The sequence below is a fragment of the Babylonia areolata genome, chromosome 10 (assembly GCF_041734735.1).
Source record: "Babylonia areolata isolate BAREFJ2019XMU chromosome 10, ASM4173473v1, whole genome shotgun sequence".
NCBI lineage: Eukaryota > Metazoa > Mollusca > Gastropoda > Neogastropoda > Buccinidae > Babylonia > Babylonia areolata.
The window spans coordinates 37,814,846-37,836,761 of record NC_134885.1 but is presented as its reverse complement, the minus strand read 5'-3'; the positions used below and the strand labels follow the sequence as shown (position 1 = coordinate 37,836,761).

At 42.2% G+C, this 21,916-nt stretch overlaps 1 protein-coding gene across 1 annotated transcript in view; it reads left to right on the top strand.

Annotated features, from left to right (window-relative positions):
• LOC143286350 (uncharacterized) overlaps positions 1 to 21,916 on the top strand; it is a 373,862-nt gene that overhangs the window by 347,854 nt on the left and 4,092 nt on the right. Inside the window, exons 3-5 of the mRNA XM_076593891.1 lie at positions 4,207 to 4,476; positions 5,397 to 5,517; positions 19,410 to 19,525. Coding sequence (XP_076450006.1) covers positions 4,207 to 4,476; positions 5,397 to 5,517; positions 19,410 to 19,525 — 507 coding nt within the window. The remainder of the gene's footprint in view (positions 1 to 4,206; positions 4,477 to 5,396; positions 5,518 to 19,409; positions 19,526 to 21,916) is intronic.

The following is a 21,916-nucleotide window of genomic DNA, read 5'->3' as shown; positions in this document are numbered from 1 at the left end:
CCTGAGAAAAAAAAAAAAAAAAAAAAAAAAACGCGTGCGGCGCGAACGCCATTTGCATTGTTGTACTTTCGTTGGCCGGAAATGGGACAGGCGAGGAGGGCATGACGGGTAGGAAGTGAACTGTTTCCGGTAGCTTAATAATCCTTCGTGCTGTCCTTTGGCCGGATGTAAAAGAAAGGTGTCGCGAAAAATCACGATTTATGATTCAGGAGTGTCTGTTGATATCAGCCATGACCTGTGGCTTTTTTTTTTCTTTTTCTTTTTTTCGGAAACGGATCTTTCTCGATGGCTTCTATTTATAGGCTTTAGAACTGAGTCGTTCGATAAGTGGCTGTTTCTATGGTCGAGTGATCATAATATACACGCGCAGTCCTCGTGTGCACGCGCGTGTGACTGTGAAAGATTAATTTTCCTATGAACTGATTTGTAATATGAACACTATCTCTGTGTGGGCGTGTGTATTGGCCTGTGTGTGTGAGTGTCTGTGTGTCTGTGTGTGCGCGCGCGCTTGCACGTGTGTACGTGTGCTCACATACGATGTGCCATCAGAAAAGATGGACCATACACCGCTACACCACATATGCTAAGCAGATGCATGACCAGCAGGCAAACCCAACCGTGACGGGCTTAGTCAGGCCTTGAGGGGAGGACAAAAAATGAATAGAAAATAAATGAATGAATAATAAACGTCATCATGATCATCATCACAATGATAATAATAATAAAGACGGAAAGAAAGAAAGAAAAGAAAGGAAGGAAGGAATAAAGAAAGAAAAAATGTCAGACTGCATAACTTCATGATATTTTTTTGTTAGTCAAGAGTCCGGCTCGATCCAGGTTCTTTACTAGATGTGTGGGCAGGTCAGAGTGTAATCAAGTGCAAAAACAGAGGAAATTCGCTTAAATCACTGCATGAGAACCGAACAGACCCGACGACGTTTTTGGTGGCAAAAAAAAAAAAAAAAAAAAAATCGGTAGCCCCAGCCGCCCACGTGAACGAGCGAGGAGGAAAGGTGGGGTGGAAGAAGAAAAACATGGTTTGCAGGCCGGAGCAATCCTCATTCCATCCATCCATCCATCCATCCATCCTTCCTTTCTTTTTTTTTCTTTTTCTTTTTTTCTTTTCTTTTTTTTTTTTTTCTACTACAGCGGACCAGCAGGGCTGCCTTCTTCCTACGCAACGAGAGCTTCAAAGGAAGGAAACCCATATCCAGGAAGTCATCCGTTCAGTCATAACCAACACCCACACCTTCCCGCGCCTTCCTCTTGCAATGCCCCTGTTTTGTTGACTCTTTTGTTGTTGTTGCTTTAGTACACACATATATACTTACATATGCGCGTGCGTGCGTGCGCGCGCGCACACATACACTCACTCATAAGCCAAGACGCAGGCAAACACACACAGACACACATACAGATATATATATATATATATATAATCGCCACATTGCATGCCACCTCTCTCTCTCTCTCTCTCTCTCTATATATATATATATATACATATATATATATATATATATATATGGATACACACACACACACACACACACACACACACACACACACACAAGTTTCAAGTTTCAATTTTTAATTATCCTTTCACTCCTATTGGAGTATGGAGCATTACTGCAAAATAATCCAAAATCTGCAAAATTTCCAAATACACAACAATGTCACGTAAAAGTTGAGAAAACACAAATTCTTTTAACTCCAAAAGTATAGCTAGACAACATTTGCAATTCTAATCATCTTACTTAAGCTAAAATGACTTTTTTTTGCCTCCTTTGAGCATGTTACAAAAATTAACAAGAGGGGCAAGGCCTTTAAGACTCACTTGTGATACACTTTTTTTTTTAATCTAATCGTTAAAATGTGTTCTGTATTTGTTATTATAAAGCTTCGGGTTAAAAGAAAAAGAAAAAAAAAGAAGTCCAAACGGCAAATTCGAACTCCGCGTGTTCGGGGGAGAAGACACTGTCTTACCCATTACACTATCGTGGCTCCTTAACTGACGTTCAAAAATATAATATTCAAACATGCTTTTTTAAAGGGCGATAAATCGATTGCGGTATTCGCTGTGAGAACGGTGTTTTAATCATATTATTCTGGTGTATCTTGGGCATTCAAAAAATCTTTGAGGGCAATTAAAAATTCTTTTTAAGTCCGCGGTAAAGGAGACGTGGCTATCGCCGCAATCACACTGCAACATTTAGCCGTTTTCTCTGGATCTAGATACATGTACAAGTTTCAGTTAGTTACACCCGGTTGACACGGTCGATTCAATTTCTCTTTTATGTTCATTCTAGTTTTATAGTTTTAAAGTTGATATGAAAATTTAATATTTTCTTAAACTAATAACATGTAGAGCCAAGTACAAGTACTTCTAAACGTCTTATGAAGTGAAAAGGACTTCATTTTGAGAAACGTCAAGACTGGAAATTTTTACGTTTCATCAATTCAAGGGTATTAACTCACATGGTTTATTATTTTTAACTGTGAATTCCGACTGATTCTGTGGATATTTTATGGCAGTTTGGGGCATAATCCAGTAAGTGATGAGGCGTTCACAAATCTTTCTCTGAATAAATATTTAACGGTCTCCTTCTCCAACTTTCCATCACATGTTATTGTGTATTGTCCATTGAATATAGGATTGAACGGGCAGGTCAATAACTTGAAACAAAATGGCGTCGTTCGCGTTCGCGAAGAATATGAGCATGCGCTTTGAATGTGTATAAGTATGTGTACGCAATTGATTTTTGCCCATGACCTTCAGGGCTCAGCCAATAGATCTATAAAGCCCACTCGTCGTATTGATTTTAGTATTTTCCGAAAAAGACCACTTGGGCGAATGAACATAGTGAAAGCCCTGTACACTGAGAGTAAAACGCACAAGCTTTTTATGTATTGAGTATAATTTCAAAATGTAATGTTTAAGATGAGAAAGATCAGGTCTTAACCTGTTCTAACTTGTTTCTGGCCTGCACTGAAGGAAGATCAAGCAGGTATCGCATGGTTTCTGTGGGCGTGTCTTTTGTTGTTCCAAGGATCAGCCCCATAGCTTCATTTTGAACTCTTTCTAATTTTAGGAGGTTGCTTTGAGATGGCGTTGTTAGCCGAAGTCCGTAGTCGATCACACTGAGGACGAGTGATTGGTATAGCAGGAAGAGGTGGCGTTGTTCAATACCTTTGGTTGCCATTGCTTTTAAGACTGAAAGGCCCTTTTTGCATTTGAGAACAGTATTTTCCGTATGTTTTCTGAAGGTCAGCATCCTGTCGAAGTGTATTCCTAGGTAGCGTAGGCATTCAGTTCTCTCGATCTGAATCCCGTCGAATGACACAGGTGGTGGTGATTTGCTCGCGGTTCTGTTGTTGAGGGTGCACAGCAACGTTTGGGCTTTCGCTGGATTGATGGAAGATCCTGTGTCTTTGCACCATTAAGCAATATTGTTTAGTTGTTTCTGGACGGCTTTAGTTCTTTCCTGAGCATCTTTGTGTGTGCGTGTGTGTTGTTTGTTTGCTGTGAGAGTTGTGTGTGCGTGCATGTCTGTCAATCTATTTCTGTATGTATGTATGTAGAGGAAAAACGACCCAAACGACTGACAGTGTCTGTATTTCGCTGACTTATCCGTGTGGTGCTGTGTGTGTGTCGCGGACTTATCCGTGTGGTGCTGTCCGTGTGTGTGCGTGTGTGTGTGTGTGTGTGTGTGTGTGTGTATTATTTAATACGCGTAATCTCTGAATCTGTTTTATATTATCGTGCGCTGGCGCTAAATCATTATTTTTCTTATTTCTTTTGTGAGTTATTGCTCGCGCGCGCGCGTGTGTGTGTGTGTGTGTGTGTTTGATGTTTATTGTAAAGCGCTTTGATCTCCCTTTAACCCTTTTACCGCCAGTCAATTTACAGTACAAAATTCCCTTGTTGTATAAACACAGAAAAGACAGTGGCTAAGAATAGCTGGGGATTCCCCCCTGCGATGTATAGACAATATGACCTATCCTACCACCGAACATTAAGAGCAGTAGGTTCATGGATAACAGACCAATGAATGGTCACCTTTCATTGACATGGGTCCTCTACCACGCCTGCGCATAAATGCGAGCTTGGCGGTGAAAGGGTTAAGGGAGGAAAGCGCTCAACAAATGTCCATTATCATTATTATATTATTGGCCACCGCCACCCACCTAACCCCAACCTTGTTGCAGGTCCCTGTACGAGCTGTGGTACTGCGTGGCGCACCACGTGCCTGTGTGCTTCCACAACGTGACCGAGATCTACAAGATGTACTTCCACTCGCCCCACAACTGTGTCCTCACCGTACACCAGCTGCAGACTTTGCAGAAACTGACACTCGCCTCCGCCCACAACAACAACAACAAAGACAACAACAGCACCAACGACAACGACGACGACGACGATGTTGACATCAGCGTGGACGTGGTCCCTTTGTCCTCTTCCTCCACTACGACAGCGAAGTCATCATCATCATCATCGTCATCATCGTCATCGTCATCGTCATCGTCTTCGTTGCTTTCCACGTTGAGAACTACCACCACGACCAAGACAAAGGTTCAGGAGGGCGACGTGGTGGTGGTGGTGGGTGGTGGTGGGGGAGAGGAGGAGGAGGAGGAGGAAGGGAGTGGTGACGACGGGGAAGGAGGAGGAGGAGGAGGAGGAGAGGAAGGAGGTGGGGAGGAGGGCAGCGTCACCGACGGGGACGAGGGCGGGGGCCAGGGAGGAGGAGGTGGTGATGGTGGTGGGCGTGGCAACGGCACCGGCCATCATAAACACACGGGCAGCGGTGAGTGAGGGATGGATAGATGGAGGGATGGATAGATGGAGGGATGGATGGATGGATGGTCCCGTGTCTGTTTGGGGGATGGGGGTTGAGGGGGGAGATATAGTAAGTAGAAGTAGTGTTATTATTGTTGTTGTTATAATTGTTGTTGTTGTTGTTAGTAGTAGTAGTAGTAGTAGTAGTAGTAGTAGTAGTAATGTTATCATTATTATCATTGGTGTTATTGCTGTTGTCATTATCAATACTATTGTTGTTGTTGTTAGTAGTAGTAGTAGTAATGTTATCATTATTATTATTATCATTATTATCACCATCATCATTGCTCTTATTATTATTGCTATTATTGGTAGTAGTAGTAGTAATAGTAATAGAGTTATCACACACACACACACACGTACACACACGTGAAAATCAGCTCTTGTGTGTGTGTGTGTACATGTGCGTGCGTGTATGTGTGTGTGTACCTGTCACCATTCTACACACACACACACACACACACACACACACACACACACACACACACACACACACACACACACACACACACACAAACTGACCAACTAACCGAACTTTTTTTCTCTCTCTCTGTGTTTCCAGACGCATCGTCGATACGCTGTCACTGTGCGTTCACCAAGGTCGTCGCTGCTGCCTGGTGCTTGGTGACCTGGTACGTGACGTCATCTCTTCCTCGCTCCTGATTGGTGCTCCTCCGTCTGACGTCAGTTCTGACGTCCTTCCTGGTCGTGTTGAATGGAGAACTGGATTGAGCTTTTGCTTCTTCTTTTTTTTCTTTCTTTCTTTTTCCTTTTTTTTTTTTTTTTTTTTTTAATACAAAGTGGCTCCTCATACCGTGTCGTTATTCTTTTGAGACGAAAATGTTGACTATTTTGTTTGTAAGCCGGCCATGTGAATTTTGGGCGCCGTTGTGAAGAAAGGAAGGCAGAGTAATTGGTCTGCTGTTGTTGTGTTGGGGAGAGAGAGAAGAACAAGAACAAGAACAAGAACAAGAAAATAAGAGCCTGGACAAAAGAACTTTCTTGGGCAAAAAAAGAAAAAGAAAAAAAAGAAATATGCGTGAATCGTTTATAAAATGGTGGAACATTGAACCAGATCAGTCCTCATTTTGAGCTCTCTCTCTCTCTCTCTCTCTCTCTCTCTCCATCCCCATCTCCACCCTGTCTTGTAATTTATATAACCACGCACAATACCCAGCCCTCCCTCTTTCTCTTCCCCCCTCACCTTGTTGGTCCACGCCAAATAAATACAGGGCTTAACCCTTTTAGCTTCTGAGATGGTCCCTCAAAAAGGTTATGGTGATTTACAAGCAGCCAAAAGTTTACGTTTTTGAACTCCCATCGTGAAAATGGTTAATATCAGTTAGAGGGTTTTTAACTCAGCAGTACCTGGTTTAGACACTGCATTATGTGAGATCTTATGTGAGATCGAAATCCTAGGCGCTTTTTTTTTGCTTTTTTTTTTGCTTTTTTTTTTAACTGAAGTCGATGCCTTCGAACTTCTGGAATATGCATCAGAGCAGAGAACTGTGGCATTTTGCATCCTGATGAGCTGCCAGCAATGCAGATTCCAGCAATGCGAAAGCGTCACCTGACGATGAAATTGTCTTTAAACAGAAATGAAAAAGAAAAACACTTTCCACGGATGCACGTCAGTCATAATATTAAATCGACACTAAAACGTGTATTTTATAGCCACACCAACCAGCATGAAAATCACGATTTTCGTATCGTTGCTTTGTATTTTTTAGAAAAGAAAAAAAAAAAGTATCACCGAGGAAGTTTGATGGTTAAAATTCTCACCTCGCAGCTTTATGCAGTTTCCATTGCATACGAGTATTTAAAGCTTTTTCACCGTGTAAACTATGAACGGTTTGACCCTCTTCTTCTGCTTCTTCTTCTTCTTCTTCTTCTTCTTCTTCTTCTTCTTCTTCTTCTTCTTCTTCTTCTTCTTCTTCTTCTTTTTCTTTTTTTGACACCTTAGGCTCACCACCCTTGAACTTGTTGTCAGACTTCTGCTGCATTCCAGAGTGTGAGAGTGAAATTCCCCATCCATTGCAGTGTTCTCGCCAATGACCCTGGTCGTCTTTTTGCATACAGTTCTGTTTGTTGCCATGGATACCCTGACTTCACCTACCCCCCCACCCCCCACCCCCACACACACCCCTTCCCCCCCCCCCCGCCCTCCCCGCCTCACTCCCAACCCGCTACCTTCCCTTGTCCCTTTCCATTCCATTCTCTCTCTCTCCCTCTCCCTCTTTCACTCTCTGTCTCTCTCTCTCTCCCTCCCTCCCTCTCTCTCTTTCACTCTCTTTCTGTCTCTCTCTCTCTCTCTCTCTCTCTCTCTCTCTCTCCCCTCTCTCTGTCTCTCTCCCCTCTCTCTGTCTCTCTCTCTCTCTCTCCCCCCCTCTCTCTCTCAATCTCTACCCCCTTTCTCTCTCTCTCTCTCACTCTCTCTCTCTAAATATCTATCTATCTATCTATTTATTTATGTGTCTATCTCTTTCGCTCTCTTCCCCAGATCTTTTATTGAATTAAGGTGTATTTATATGTATATATACATACAATCATATATATATATATGATTATTTGATTTTTTGTATATATATATAAATGTGATTATTTGATTGTCATTCAATCATATCATATGTTAAAAATTAATATCGCCATGTTAAATAGAAGCTTAGTTCTCGTTAAGCCAGGACACATCGTTGTTATTTGTTTATTGCGCTTCTGTGACGGACATTTTTGGGGGGAGGAGGAGGGGGGGTGGGCGTTGAGGGGGGAGGGAGAGAGAGAGGGGATGGGCGGTTGCGGGTTGTGATCACCGACGAAACAAAACAAAGTTAAACAGAAGTGATACGATGTGTCGCCGCTTTTTTTTTTCTTTATATATATATATATATATAATGTTATGACACGTATCATTAATCTCGTTGTTGATGTGGGATTCTGTTGTGTGTTTTTTTGGGGGGGTTTTTTGTGGGGTTTTTTTTGTGTTTTTTTCTTCTTCTTCTTCTTTTTTTTAATCTGCTGTTAATTTTGTCAATGCAAGGATATAGGCATGGTAAAAAGAAATATATATATATATATATAATTTAAGGCATAAATCATATACGTACAATGATAATATATTATTATATACAAACTACATGTGACTCGATTCAGAGTCATCACGTTGGGAAAATGAAGAGGGCGAGGGATGGGGGGTGTGGGGGGGGCAAGAGAGGGGGTGAAGGTTTGGGGGGCGATGGGGGAGAGGGGGGTGTAAGTAGAAGGGGAGGGGGGGCGGGGGGTTGGGGTGGGGGGGGGTCTGTCATGAGCTGTGGGATCGTGGGAAATAGTTTGGTCGGGTTGGTTTTTTGACTCACTTGTGTAAACAAAGTGAGTCTATGTTTTAACCCGGTGTTCGGTTGTCTGTGTGTGTGTGTGCGTGTGTCTGTGTGTCCGTGGTAAACTTTAACATTGACATTTTCTCTGCAAATACTTTGTCAGTTGACACCAAATTAGGCATAAAAATAGGAAAAATTCAGTTCTTTCCAGTCATCTTGTTTAAAACAATATTGCACCTCTGGGATGGGCACAAAAAAATAAAATATGAAGCCTAATTATATGCAAACTGCATTTACTGTTATATTTATATTTTTTGTATTCTCTAATTTTGGCACTTTGATCTGATATTCTGACACAACAACAAGAGAAGTCATTATTATCATTTTTTGTTCAAACAGGAACTTCTTTTGCTAAGCATGGAATTTTTATTTATTTTGCAAACGTTTTGGTGCAGATAGTAAAAAAGGGAAATTACTCTGTAATTAATGCTAGGGGACATAATTCAAATCTGGTTAGGACTTTTTTTCTTTTTTAACGCGAAGCTTTATAATAACAAATACAGAACAGATTTTAACGATTAGATTTTTTTTTTTAAGTGTATCACAAGTGAGTCTTGAAGGCCTTGCCTCTCTTGTTATAATAATGTTATGACACGTATCATTAATCTCGTTGTGGATGTGGGATTCTGTTGGTTTTTTTGGTTTGTTTGGGGTTTTTTTTGTTGTTGTTGTTGTTGTTGTTTTGTGTTTTTTGGTTTGTTTTGTTTTGTTTTGTTTGTTTTGTTTTGTTGTTGTTGTTTTTTCTTCTTCTTCTTCTTCTTCTTTTTTAATCTACTGTTAATTTTGTCAATGCAAGGATATAGGCATGGTAAAAAAAAAAATATATATATATATATAATTTAAGGCATAAATCATATATGTACAATGATAATATATTATAATATACAAACTACATGTGACTCGATTCAGAGTCATCACGTTGGGAAAATGAAGAGGGCGAGGGATGGGAGGGTGGGTGTGGGGGGGGGGGCAAGAGAGGGGGTGAAGGTTTGGGGGGCGATGGGGGAGAGGGGGGTGTAGGTAGAAGGGGAGGGGGGCGGGGGGTGGGGGGAGGGGTCTGTCATGAGCTGTGGGAAATAGTTTGGTCGGGGTTTTTTTTGTTTGTTTGTTTTGTTTTGTTGTTGTTTTTTTCTGTTTCCCGATGTAGGGTGTCTACATCGGAGCATGGGCCAAAACATTCCAAGTTGCTTTCGTTGTTTTGTTATTGTTGTTGTTGCTGCTGCTGATGCTGCTACTGTTTGTGATACGTAATAATTATGTTGTTGCCATAGGCTTTGATTGATTGACTGGTTACCGGTTGACAGACTTGTGTCATTGTTGAAAATATATAATTTGGTTTCACAGTCGTTCTGTTTTAGGCCTAACCAAGCATGATCACGTAGCCCCATTAATTTTTTTTTTGCTTTTTGTTTTTTGTTTTGTTTTGTTTTTTTGCTTTCCGTCACGAATTATTGAGGAGTTATTCATACTTTGATTTTCATATTTAGAATGTACATAAAATTCATTTGGTTTGTTTTTTTGTTTGTTTTTTTCTGTCAACGTAACTTACTCTGGTCTGTCAGTGAGAACAATGTTAATTTTTGTTTTCTGTCGTTGATTTTAATCTTTATGTACGTTGGCGATAACAAGGTTTACTTCGATAAAATTCTTTCTTCCGTGATATAATCTTCTTTTTTTAACAAACAAACAAAAAAAGCCAGATATATTGCTTTGACAAGTGAAATCCATAGCGTCAATGTGAGAAAGTGGCTCAAGAATGGGTGATCAGGAAGAGTAGCCCAGCTGAAAAAAAAATAGAAAACTCCTGAAAACGGAGTGTGGCTGCCTATAAGGCGGGGGTAAAACAGTCATAGACGTACAAGAACACTCTGTGATGGTAGTGGACGTGAGAACTGCAGCCCACGAACACAAAAAAAAGGAATAAAACAGTAGTTTTGGGTTGTTGTTGTTGTTGTTGTTGTTTTCCACAAAGCATGATAATTCGGTGTTAAAGATTCTTTCATAACCAAAACCAAAACGCGCGCGCAGGGGCACGCCCACCCCTACCCCCTCCCCCCACTCCCCCTTCCTTCCCCCCCCCCCCCCCCCATTCCCTCTCCCCCCCCCCCCCCCCACGCCCCCCCCCCCCCACACACACACACACACACAAAAGAAACCAAGAAACGAAAGACTTATAACAACTTTGTCAGATTGTTACTGCTTTCACTAAAATAGTTACGAACTCATATCACCATGAGAATTATAAAATAGACTGTTTGAAGCAAGGAACCTATCGTACACAATTACTCCCATGAAATCGAGGACCACAATGAAATTAAAAGTAAAGAAATTATGTTTGCTTCGGAGGGATGATATACTCTTTCAGCTTTAGAGCAATCATTGATGCAAAAACTAGATAGGAAATTCGTAAGTATTGTTTTCCGTTTGTGCGTGATTCTTGAGCAATGATTACAACTGTTGTACTTACTTTGTGAATGCTTTCTTTTGTTTCAAACTCTGGATACGGTTTTTATTGATCTTATTTTTCATAGAAATAACATGTTAGATTTTTTTTAATGTCATAATTGTACTTAAATTTTTCTGCGGCTTTTCTTTTAGCAATTTATATCTAGGTTGTGCTAGAAATTGAGAATTGTTGAGATTCTTTTCTATATAAAGTAGACTGAAATATGCCGGTAGCAGATACAGTTTCTCGTGCGTGATTTCCATGTCAGTGCTTTTTTTTTTGTTTGTTTGTTTGTTGTTTTTTTTTTCTATAGCTGCTCGATGTTTTCACACAACGTTTGACATGAACGCTTGTACATGAGGCTATATTTTGATACAGTTTATAAAAACCAAACAACTACCTATTTATGGTTTGGCTATGTTCATCTTTATATGTCCGCTTTCTTTTTTTTTTCTTCAGTATTTATCTCGATTTCTGATGAAGAGAGTATTGTGTTTGTTTGTTTGTTTTGTTTTAATTAGTTTTTGTTTTGTTTTAATTTTTGTTTTTGTTTTGTTTTTGTTGGGGTTTTTTGTGTTTTTTTTTGGGGGGGGTGGGGGTGGGGGGGCTTTTTTCTGTGTGTAGGGTTGTCTGTCTGTATGTCTGTCTGATTCTGTGTTTATTGTGAAATTGGGCCTTGTTGTTGAAGACAACAGTGAGGGGCTCCCCCCTTAAAAACTTATATTGGTGGGGTTGTTGTTTTTTTGTTTTTTGTTGTTGTTTTTTAAAGAAAGCGTATTCGTGTGTTTATATTTCATTTAACCTCAAACGGCTGTCAGTGTTCTTGCTTTAATAAGCAGCTTTGTTTCCTGTATGGTGTTTGGTTGGATGTGAAGAGCTACTTGAAAGGTTACGTAACACACACACACACACACACACACACACACACACACACACACACACACACACACACATCGGTTGTTGTTGTTTTTTAATTTCAAAGTTGCACGTTAAATTAATGTATATGTCTTGTACGATGCTGAAATGAACCATTCTTAATTTTAATTCTTACATAAAAACATCTCTTCCTCCATCTCTCTCTCTCTCTCTCTCTCTCTCTCTCTCTCCCTCTCTCTCTCTCTCTCTCTCTCTCTCTCTATATATATATATATATATATATATATATATATATATATATATATCTGTCTATGTATCTGTCTATCTATATCAGTTCACTTCCAGGTCCAGATTTATTTTCTTGTGCGTGTGATATCAGCAAACATTATTTTAGTTCTGTTAAAACTGTATTTTAACGCAGATTTTTTTTTTTCTCTCTGCCTTTGTTTTTAACCATAGTTGCATTGTTTTACACATTGTATGTTTGTGCTTTATTCTGATATCAGATTCTTTGTTAACTGCTTGGTCGAATTCACGGGGACGTGTGGGAGGTCGTTCTTTTGAAAAAAAACAAAGAAATGAAAATGAAGTGTGAAATAGGTGTACTATCGTTATTATTTTGGTCTTAACTCACTCAGTACGGCCAGTCCTCTCTTCTCCTCTACACAGACCCCTCGGATGTCCAGTGGGTGTCTGAATGACCCAAACTTTAGCTTCCGTCGTCAGAATTGTGGTATTCTTTGTCAACATTCACGTCTTCAGTGTAAGAGCCTTCGCTTGCAATATTTTGATGATGGTAATTGGGGTGAAACGCTGTTAACGTCGTCTCTTTCGCCGTTCGTATGGAGAGAGTTAATCTTAGCACTGTATGCGCCAGTGTGTGGACGGCGGGAAAAAGAGTGGGCACAAAAAGAGAAAGGAACTGGCTGTGTTCCGAGATGATATTAACAGAAACTTTATAATGCACATCTCGAATAGATATTTCTTCCTCAGTTATTTTGCTTTTCTGTCTCGAATTAAAAACAAAATACGTGGTAAAGTTCATATACAATAAACATGTTCCATATAGATTTTTTTTTTTTTTTTTGGTTATATATATATATATATATATATGTATATGTATGTATGTATGTATATGTCGTCGGCCTCTTTCCGTCTCGAGAGACGATGGCTGCACCGGAAATGTAGTCACTGCCGGGCATTGCACTTCCTGCTATGGCTGTGTAGACCGATGCTGGAGTGACAATCTCGACTACATGTGGGACAAACATAGGTAGAGGCTGCTTGGTTTACAGAAATGGACTTGCGTGTGTTATAATATACGTTTTATAAAGTATATCCCCTAAGTTTACCTGTAACTATAGATATCAGCAAAGAGGTGTTGCTGAATGTCTCACCAACTGAACTTTTCGGGGGGGGGGGGGGTTCTATTTTACTTTCTTTCTTTCTTTTCCGTTCTCTCTTTCTGTCTTTCAAAAACCCGTATTATGACAGAAAAATCCGTCTGGCTTATTGTATGGTTCTCGAGCTCTCATTTATTTCTGTATCAGTAGCTTTAAAGCGCTTGCAATGGTAACGACGTGAATACTACTCTGTCGAAAACGATAACTTTTGTTGCACATACAACACCATACTTGTTTTGTTTTTGTTTTTTTACTTCTTTTTTTTTTCTTTTTTTTTCTTTTGCGAGTGCTTCTCATTTTTCTGCACAATAGATTTAAAAAAAACGTCTTCTTTCGTATCAACTGAAGGTTGTGAGTTTGGTTTCTTGTGACATTCATAAAAATTATTTGCGCTTTTTTTCTTTCTTTTTTTTTCTCTTTTTTTTTCTTCTTTTTTTTTCTCTTCTTTTTTTTTTTCTTTTTTTTTCCTTTTTCTTCCGGTTGTTTTACGGAGAAAAGCTGCAAGGATAATGAACATCTCTCTCTCTCTCTCTCTCTCTCTCTCTCTATATATATATATATATATATATATATATATATATATATATATATATATATATAATGTGTGTATATATATATATATATGTATGTATGTATAGACATATATTGAAACCTCTCTCTCTCTCTCTCTCTCTCTCTCTCTCTCTCTCTCTCTCTCTCTCTCTCTCCTTTTTTTTCACGACTAGACATATTTTGGCCAATTTTTGTTACAAACGGAAAGACGAGTGGACAACTGTCGATAGTATTTATATCATGCACAAATTTCGTATTGTCGATCACTTCAAACACAAAATAAGAAATCGCCAATTTCGTCTAATCGTGAATAATCATTGTTGTGTTGTATGACTTATTTCTGTAATGATTGATTGTAGATATGGAGATTGATCATGATTTTTTTCATTGCTTTCAGATGATTATTATGATTATGGAATAAATTGATGATTATATTACTTGCTGCGTTTTGTTGTTTGCGCGCGCGCGTGTGGTATATGTGTGTGTGTGTGCGTGTGTCCGTGTGTGTGTGTGTGCGTGTGTGCATGTGTGTGTATGTGTGTGTGCGTGTGTGTGTGTTTATAGTGAAAGGGGGATAAGGGCAAAACATGTTAAATGTCATGTAAAAATCAACTGTAATCGTAAAAAACAAAGCACTTGCATTCAGAAAAAGAATGATGATGATGATGTGGATACTAATATAGCGCCTATCCTCAGCCAAGACCAAGCTCTAACCGATTGATAAATACAGAGTCATTTGCACAACAGGCCGATTGACAGCTGCTACTGGGCGCTCATCATTCGTTTCCTGTGTCGTTCAATCAGGTTTCAGGCACGCACACATACACACTCATACGTACATGTAACATTTTACATGTATGACCGTTTTACTTATTTACCCCGCTATGTTGGCAGCCATACTTCGTTTTCGGGGGGGGGGTGTATGCTGGGTATTTTCTTTCCAAAACCCACAGGATGCCGATATGGATTACAGAGTCTTTTACGTGTGCAATTGATCTTCTGCGTGTGTATACACCCGAAGGAGGGTTCAGGCACTAGCAGGTCTGCACATAATGTTGACCTGGGAGATCGGAAAAATCTCCGCCCTTTAACCCACCAGGCGCCGTTACCGAGATTCGAACCCGGGACCCTCAGATTGAAAGCCCAACGCTTTAACCACTCGAGGGGAAGTGGGTGGGGCAACACTGTGGTGACACACACCCCGGGGATTGCCCAGTCCGACAGCACGACCTGGAAAACGCGCGTTTGGGACAGTCCAAAAAGCGCGACCTGGGACAGACCAAAACTCTGACGACATATCCGAAAGTGCTCCGGTTGAGTGAGTGGAAAATGTCCGTTCATACCAGCTCTTTTCACACGCGATTCTTGTGAAGTGGTTGGCGTGAGTGAAGGGGGGCGGGGGGTTGCTGGCGGGGGAGGTGACGGGGGGGCGGGGGGGGGGAGGTGGGTCTCCATTTTTTTCAGATCTGCTCACAGTTGCGAAGTGCAAAGTGTCAAACCCAACTGCCAGACGACACTCAACATTTGGACAAGGAGATATAGACATGGAGTTCTTCATCATCAACTTCTTCTTCTTCTTCTTCCTTGGCATGGACTGGGTACCGAAGAACGTGTAACAGTCTGTGGAGTCTGCTGATGAGCTAACTGGGTGTGGTAAGTGGGTTGGTGTCCCGTCGCTCAGAAATAACTTGGTCTAATATATTAAAACTATGGTCGACGGGCACAATTTGCCGAGTGGTTAAAGCGTTAAACTTTCAATCTGAGGGTCCCGGGTTCGAATGTCGGTAGCGGCGCCTGGTGGGTAAAGGGTGGAGACTTTTTTTTTCTCGATCTCCCAGTTCAACATTTGTGTAGACCTGCTCGTGCCTGAGCCCCCTTCGTGTGTATACGCACGCAGAAGGTCCAGTACGCGCGTTAAAGAACCTGTAATCCATGTCAGCGTTCGGTGGGTTATGGAAACAAGAACATACTCAGCATACACACACACACACACACACACACACACACACACACACACACACACACACACACACCCGAGTATGGTTGCCTACATGGTGGGGTAAAAACGGTCATACACGTAAAAGCCCACTCATGTACATACGAGTGAACGTGGGAGTTCCAGCACACGAACGAAGAAGGAGAACTACATACTCGTGGCGTTGCTAGTTAGCAATTCTTACTGAGCTGAGCCAGTACGCTGACCCGGAACAGCCTGGAAGAGCACCAGCGAAGGAGTACCCGTGAAGGCTGGATGGCAGGCTGGATGGCTGGGTGGATGGCTTGATGGATGGCAGGCTGGATGGCTGGCTGGGTGGATGGCTTGATGGATGGCAGGCTGGATGGCAGGCTGGATGGATGGCTGGGTGGATGGGAGGCTGGATGGCAGGCTGGATAGCAGGCTGCATAGCAGGCTGGTTGTTCCACTGGCGCAGGGTTCTAGGAAAAGAAGCTGTTGCAGAGAACTAGGGTGGGTGGTACGTTCCTGGAACAGTCTTTGGGCGGCACTACCCACATGTCTTCCCCTCCACCCAATCCTCTGTGTGACTGGCGGAGTGAACGTCCACGCCTTGCTCGATGTCTTGAGGGGGGGGGGGGGGATGTGGACCTTGCCCTTTGGGCTCCCCTTGTCCGGCTGCCCCCTTGGGTGTAGATGAGGGACTTGTCAGTATGTTGATCATGCTGTTGTTGTTGATCTTGTTGAAGCATGGTGAGGCGGTTGTGTTGTCTTCTTTCAGCGAGGGGCTCCTTCTTCTTCTTCTTCTTCTTCTTCTTCTTCTTCTTCTGCGTTCGTGGGCTGCAACTCGCACGTTCACTCGCATGTACACGAGTGGGTTTTTACGTGTATGACCGTTTTTACCCCGCCATGTAGGCAGCCATACTCCGCTTTCGGGGGTGGCGAGGGGCTCCCACTGCAACGAGTTCAGCATGCGGATCGCTCAGCCTGGTGTCCAAAGCACGACACAGCGACGGAAGTTCAGTTCAGTTCAGTTCACTTCATCACATCTGTTGGCTGAGCAGATGCCTGATCTGAGCACCAGCGTAACCCAACGCGCTTAGCTTAGCCCTTGAGGGAAAATAAGATAAAATAGAAAAGAATAATAAATAAATGAGAATAATAGACTAAATAAAAATATGAATAAAGAAAGAATATAAGAAAAAATGAAAACATGAATAAAAAAAAAAAAAGGTGATCAGTAGAAAATTTAGATAAATATAAATACGGGGAAATGGAAACCCGGTCTCTTAGCAGATGACTGAAATCAATTTGAATTATTTTTTCTGCATGTTTTGTGGGGACATAAGCATTCGGTAGTCAGCGCGCGCGCGCGTGTGTATATGTATAATTCTGCAGTTTGCGTGAGCCTCCTACAGAAATTTGTTGAGCAGCAAACTGTGTACATGTATATCATATCGAGTGTCCGTGAAAGGTTAAGCAACATGTGCGATTCAACGTCTTGTGAGGAGGTGAGCATGGGATTATTAATTTGGTCACCCAGCTGTGACGACAATGTCAAGGTCAGTAATCCGGCAATGCACAGGACAGTAAGGTGAGTGGAGTGACGTGCTGACCAATGAATCGTGTCTGTGAGAGAGAGTGATACTGTATTTATCAGTTTCTTATATGTATTTTGTATTTATATAATTTTTTTATCACAACAGATTTCCCTGTGTGAAATTCGGGCTGCTCTCCCCGGGGAGAGCGCGTCGCTACACTACAGCGCCACCCTTTTTTTTTTCTTTTCTGTTTTTTTTTTCCTGCGTACAGTTTCATTTGTTTTTCCTATTGTAGTGGATTTTTCTACAGAACTTTTCCAGGAACAACCCTTTTGTTGCTGTGGGATCTTTTACGTGCGCTAAGTGCATGCTGCACACGATACCTCGGTTTATCGTCTCATCCGAATGACTAGCGTCCAGACCACCATTCAAGGTCTAGTGGAGGGGGAGGAAATATCGGCGGCTGAGCCGTGATTCGAACCAGCGCTCTCAGATTCTCTCGCTTCCTAAGCGGACGCGTTACCTTTAAGCCATCACTCCATATCCCTCTGAATTGGAGCTGTGCATGTGACATGTGGAATGGCTGGTGTGAAAGTGCTTTGAATAGTCACTGCACAAAATTCAGGGCTGTATAAATACATTGTGTTGTGATTGTTATTGTTATTACCAACTAGTAGTAGTCCTAGTACCGTTAGTATTGCTATCTTATTATCATCATGGATGTTGATTGTGTGTACGTGTCCTTGTCCCACTGATATAACTCAACATCGTTTTTATGTTTATGTCGGTTTGGCATATACATGTATCCTTCAATTTCATCATCTTTTTTTTTTTTTTTTTTTTTTTTTTTTTTTTTTTTTTGTCTGTGTGAAGCGCGTTGTGCTGTAGAAATATCCTTTAATGATAATCCTCCTCCTCATTATCATAACGTTCAACAACAAGAAGAAGAATCGGAATAATAATGATAATGATATGAAGGACAAAGACTCTTAATATTTAACGCCTATTTTTTAAGATACAAAAATATAGTCCTAGGATTTCAGAGGGGCAAAAACAACAGGTAAACGATTATCAACTGCTCGTTAGTTGTTCATAATTATTTGCTAGGGGTGGGTCGGGGGCTGGGGGGGTCAGATTCATGCTTAGGGGAGGGTTGAGGGGGGTGGGGGTAAGTTTTCTGGAAGTTGGGGATAGTTGGAATTTTTTGTTGTTGTTTTCTTTCTTTTTTGCTTTTTTTGTTTTTGTTTTTGTTTGTTTTTTTTGTTTGTTTTTTTTGCTTTTTTCCCTTTTTTTATTGCTCCCATTATTTTCACGCACGCACGCGCGCGTGCATGCACGCGAGTGCGTACACACACACACACACACACACACACTCTCTCTCTCTCTCTCTCTCTCTCTCTCTCTCTCTCTCTCTCTCTCGTCGTCGTCGTCGTCTAATATCTCTTACAGTGAAAAGACGTTGAACTAAAGAACGAACTACCACCACACCACCCGCTTCTTCCCCACCCACCTACTCACACAGCTAAACCACCCACCTCCTGCACTGGCCACATTCATCCCCACCCCCCACCACCCCCCCACACACACACACTCTCACATACACACGCGCGCGCACACACACACACACACACACACACACACACACACACACACACACACACACACACACACACAGAGAGAGAGAGAGAGAGAGAGAGAGAAAGAGAGAGAGAGATACTTGCGCGCTTTTCTCCCCTATCCTTACGCAACCCCCAGTTCCATCCCCCGCCCTCTCTCTCTCTCTCTCTCTCTCTCTCTCTCTCTCTCTCTCCACACACACACACACACACACACACACACACACACACACACATATATATATATATATATATAGAGAGAGAGAGAGAGAGAGAGAGAGAGAGAGATTCACACACACACACACACACTCTCTCTCTCTCTCTCTCTCTCTCTCTCTCTCTCTCCACACACACACACACACACACACACACACACACACACACACACACACATATATATATATATATATAGAGAGAGAGAGAGAGAGAGAGAGAGATTCACACACACACACACACACACACACACACACACACACACACACACGTATATATAATAGAGAGAGATATATATATATAACATTACAAATTCGGAGTTCTGAGTTATCGCTCTCATCAGTTCATCAATGTGTGTGTGTGTGTGTGTGTGTGTGTGTGTGTGTGTGGTGTGCGTACTATGTGCGTGCGTCCGTGTCTGTGTGTGTGCGTATCAAGTTATGTGCGTGAGTCCGTGTGTGAGTGTGTGCGCCCATGCGTGCGCGTGTGTGTGCGTGCGTGCTTGCGTGCGCACGCGCGCGCGCGTGTGTGTGTGTGTGTGGACTTTACAACAGTAATTTCCTGTGCTAAGCCCGGCGATGTGCGGACGGCTGTTTGATTCAGTCACTGGCATTTTACCCTGAGAACTCTGAAAGGTTCAGGAAGAGAAGGGAGCCTATCGCCTACAGCGTGACTCCGCAGAGCATGCTAGAGTTATGTTCCTTGTACTTTGGGGGACGGTATTTTGTCGGGGTGTTGTGTGTGTGTGTGTGTGTGTGCACCCCCTGCCCGCCCCCACCCCCCCGCCCCCCGTGTGATCGCACGTGTGTATATGAGTGTGTGTGTGTTTGTGTCTATGCATGTGGTTGTATGTGTCTCTATGTGTGTCTGTGTCTGTGTGCATATGTCTGTGTGTGTCTGGGTGTGCATCTGTGCGTGTGTGTGTGTTTATCTGTGTGGGGGGTAGGGGGTAGGGGGGCGGGGGTGTATACAACTTTGTGTGACTGCGTGTGCGTGTGTGTGTGTGTGTGTGTGTGTGTGTGTGTGCGCACACGCATAAGCACACAAGCACACGAACAAAGACACAAACAATCAAAAAGCACACACACACACACACACACACACACACACACACACACACAGATATTTCAGCGAAGACTCACACACACACACACACACACACACACACACACACACACACACACACACACACACACACATTTCAGCGAAGACTGCCACAATATATACCACATACCACTACCAAACGCCAATCTACCGACACCTAGGACTTCAACAAGGATTAGCCCAACACCACGGAGTCCCATGACCTTGCTAAAAACAATCCTCCAGGGAGCTGTTGAAAGGGGAGTGGGGATGGGACCACAAAAAAAAAAGATCGACAGACTAACAGTATTGCAGGATGGACAGACAGGTAACCCATTTGCACAGACCCAGGTTTTTATATCACTGACAGCATTGCAGAATGGACAGGAAACCCATTTGCACAGACCCAGGGTTGTTTTTTTTATATCACTGACAGCATTGCAGAATGGACAGGACACCCATTAGCACAGACCCAGGTTTTGATACCACTGACAGCATTGCAGAATGGTCATACATGAAAATCATTTGCACAGACGCAGGTTTTTATTTCACTTAGAGCATTGCAGAATGGACAGACAGGACACCCATTTGCACAGACCCAGGTTTTGATATCACTGACAGCCGGTATTGCAGAATGGACAGGAAAACCATTTGCATATATCCACACTTTGATATCCCTCAGTGACAGCATTGCAGATTTGACAGACATGAAAATCATTTGCACAGACGCATGTTTTGATATAACTGACATCATTGCAGAATGGACAGACAGGAAAAACCATTTGCAGAGACGCAAGCTTTGATATCACTTAGAGCATTGCAGAATGGCCAGACAGGAAAACCGTTAGCACAGACCCAGGTTTTGATATCACTGACAGCATTGCAGAACGGTCAGACAGGCAACCCATTTGCACAGACCCAGGTTTTGACACAACCGAAAAACCTGGAGAAATCTAATTAAAAAAAAGTTCTTACGTGCGGTGCCCCAAAGACTCTTCACTGGCTTAATGAAGAAGAAAAAGAACAACTCATCACAGACACGAAAAGGTTAATAAATGAATAAATAAATATATGAATAATTAAAAAGGAAAGAAAGAAAGAAATTGTACTGATGATATGTACATTGGTTGGCCATGGAAGTTCTAACATTGATGATTAAAATCATATAGCTACAAACGTAAATGTATTAAATGATAAATATTCGCAGTATTTCTTTAGAAAGTATGATAATTATAGTTTGCCAGCGGTTTCATGAGTGAATGTTGTTTATGTTTGAGCACGTAAGAAGCTGAAAGCGTATCACACTCTCTCTCTCTTTCTCATTCGTTCGTTCTCTCTCTCTCTCTCTCTCTCTCTCATTCATTCGTTCATTCTCTCTCTCTCTCTCTCTCTCTCTCTCTCTCTCTCTCTCTCTCTCAGCGGTGAAGGCTTAAAGCGAGAGGTGACAAGCACACAGACACTTCACCAACACACTAGGCGCTTCACACTCCATGTACCAGAAACACAAATCATATTCATTGAAGTACTGGCTGCACTTGTCATACGTGAATTTGACAGACCGTCACGAAAGTGTGACTTTGCTCATCCGGTTAGTTACCTTATATAGTAGTTTTACTGATATTGATTACATTCTTTGTCTGTCTGTCTGTCTCTCTTCACTTCACACCCCTCTCTATCTTACTCTCCAGTCTATGAATGTGTATGTGTGTGTGTCTTCGTGAGTGTCTGGGTGTGTGTGTGTGTGTGTGTGCGTGCCAGTGCGTACGTGCGTACGTACATGCGTGTGTGTGTCTTAGTCTATGTCTCTCTCTCTTTTCAGGGTTTTTTTTTGGGGGGGTTGGGGGGTGGGGGGGGGGTTGTGAGTGGTTTTTTGGGAGGATTGAGGGGAGGGGTTGCGGGGTGGGGGGCTTATATCTGCCACATTGTCAATGCCATTTCAGGGACCACCACCCACTGACACACAGCTACACGCAGCACTCTTCTGTCGCGGCAGACAGAACCCATAACAGACTCCTCTGCAGTGCCAG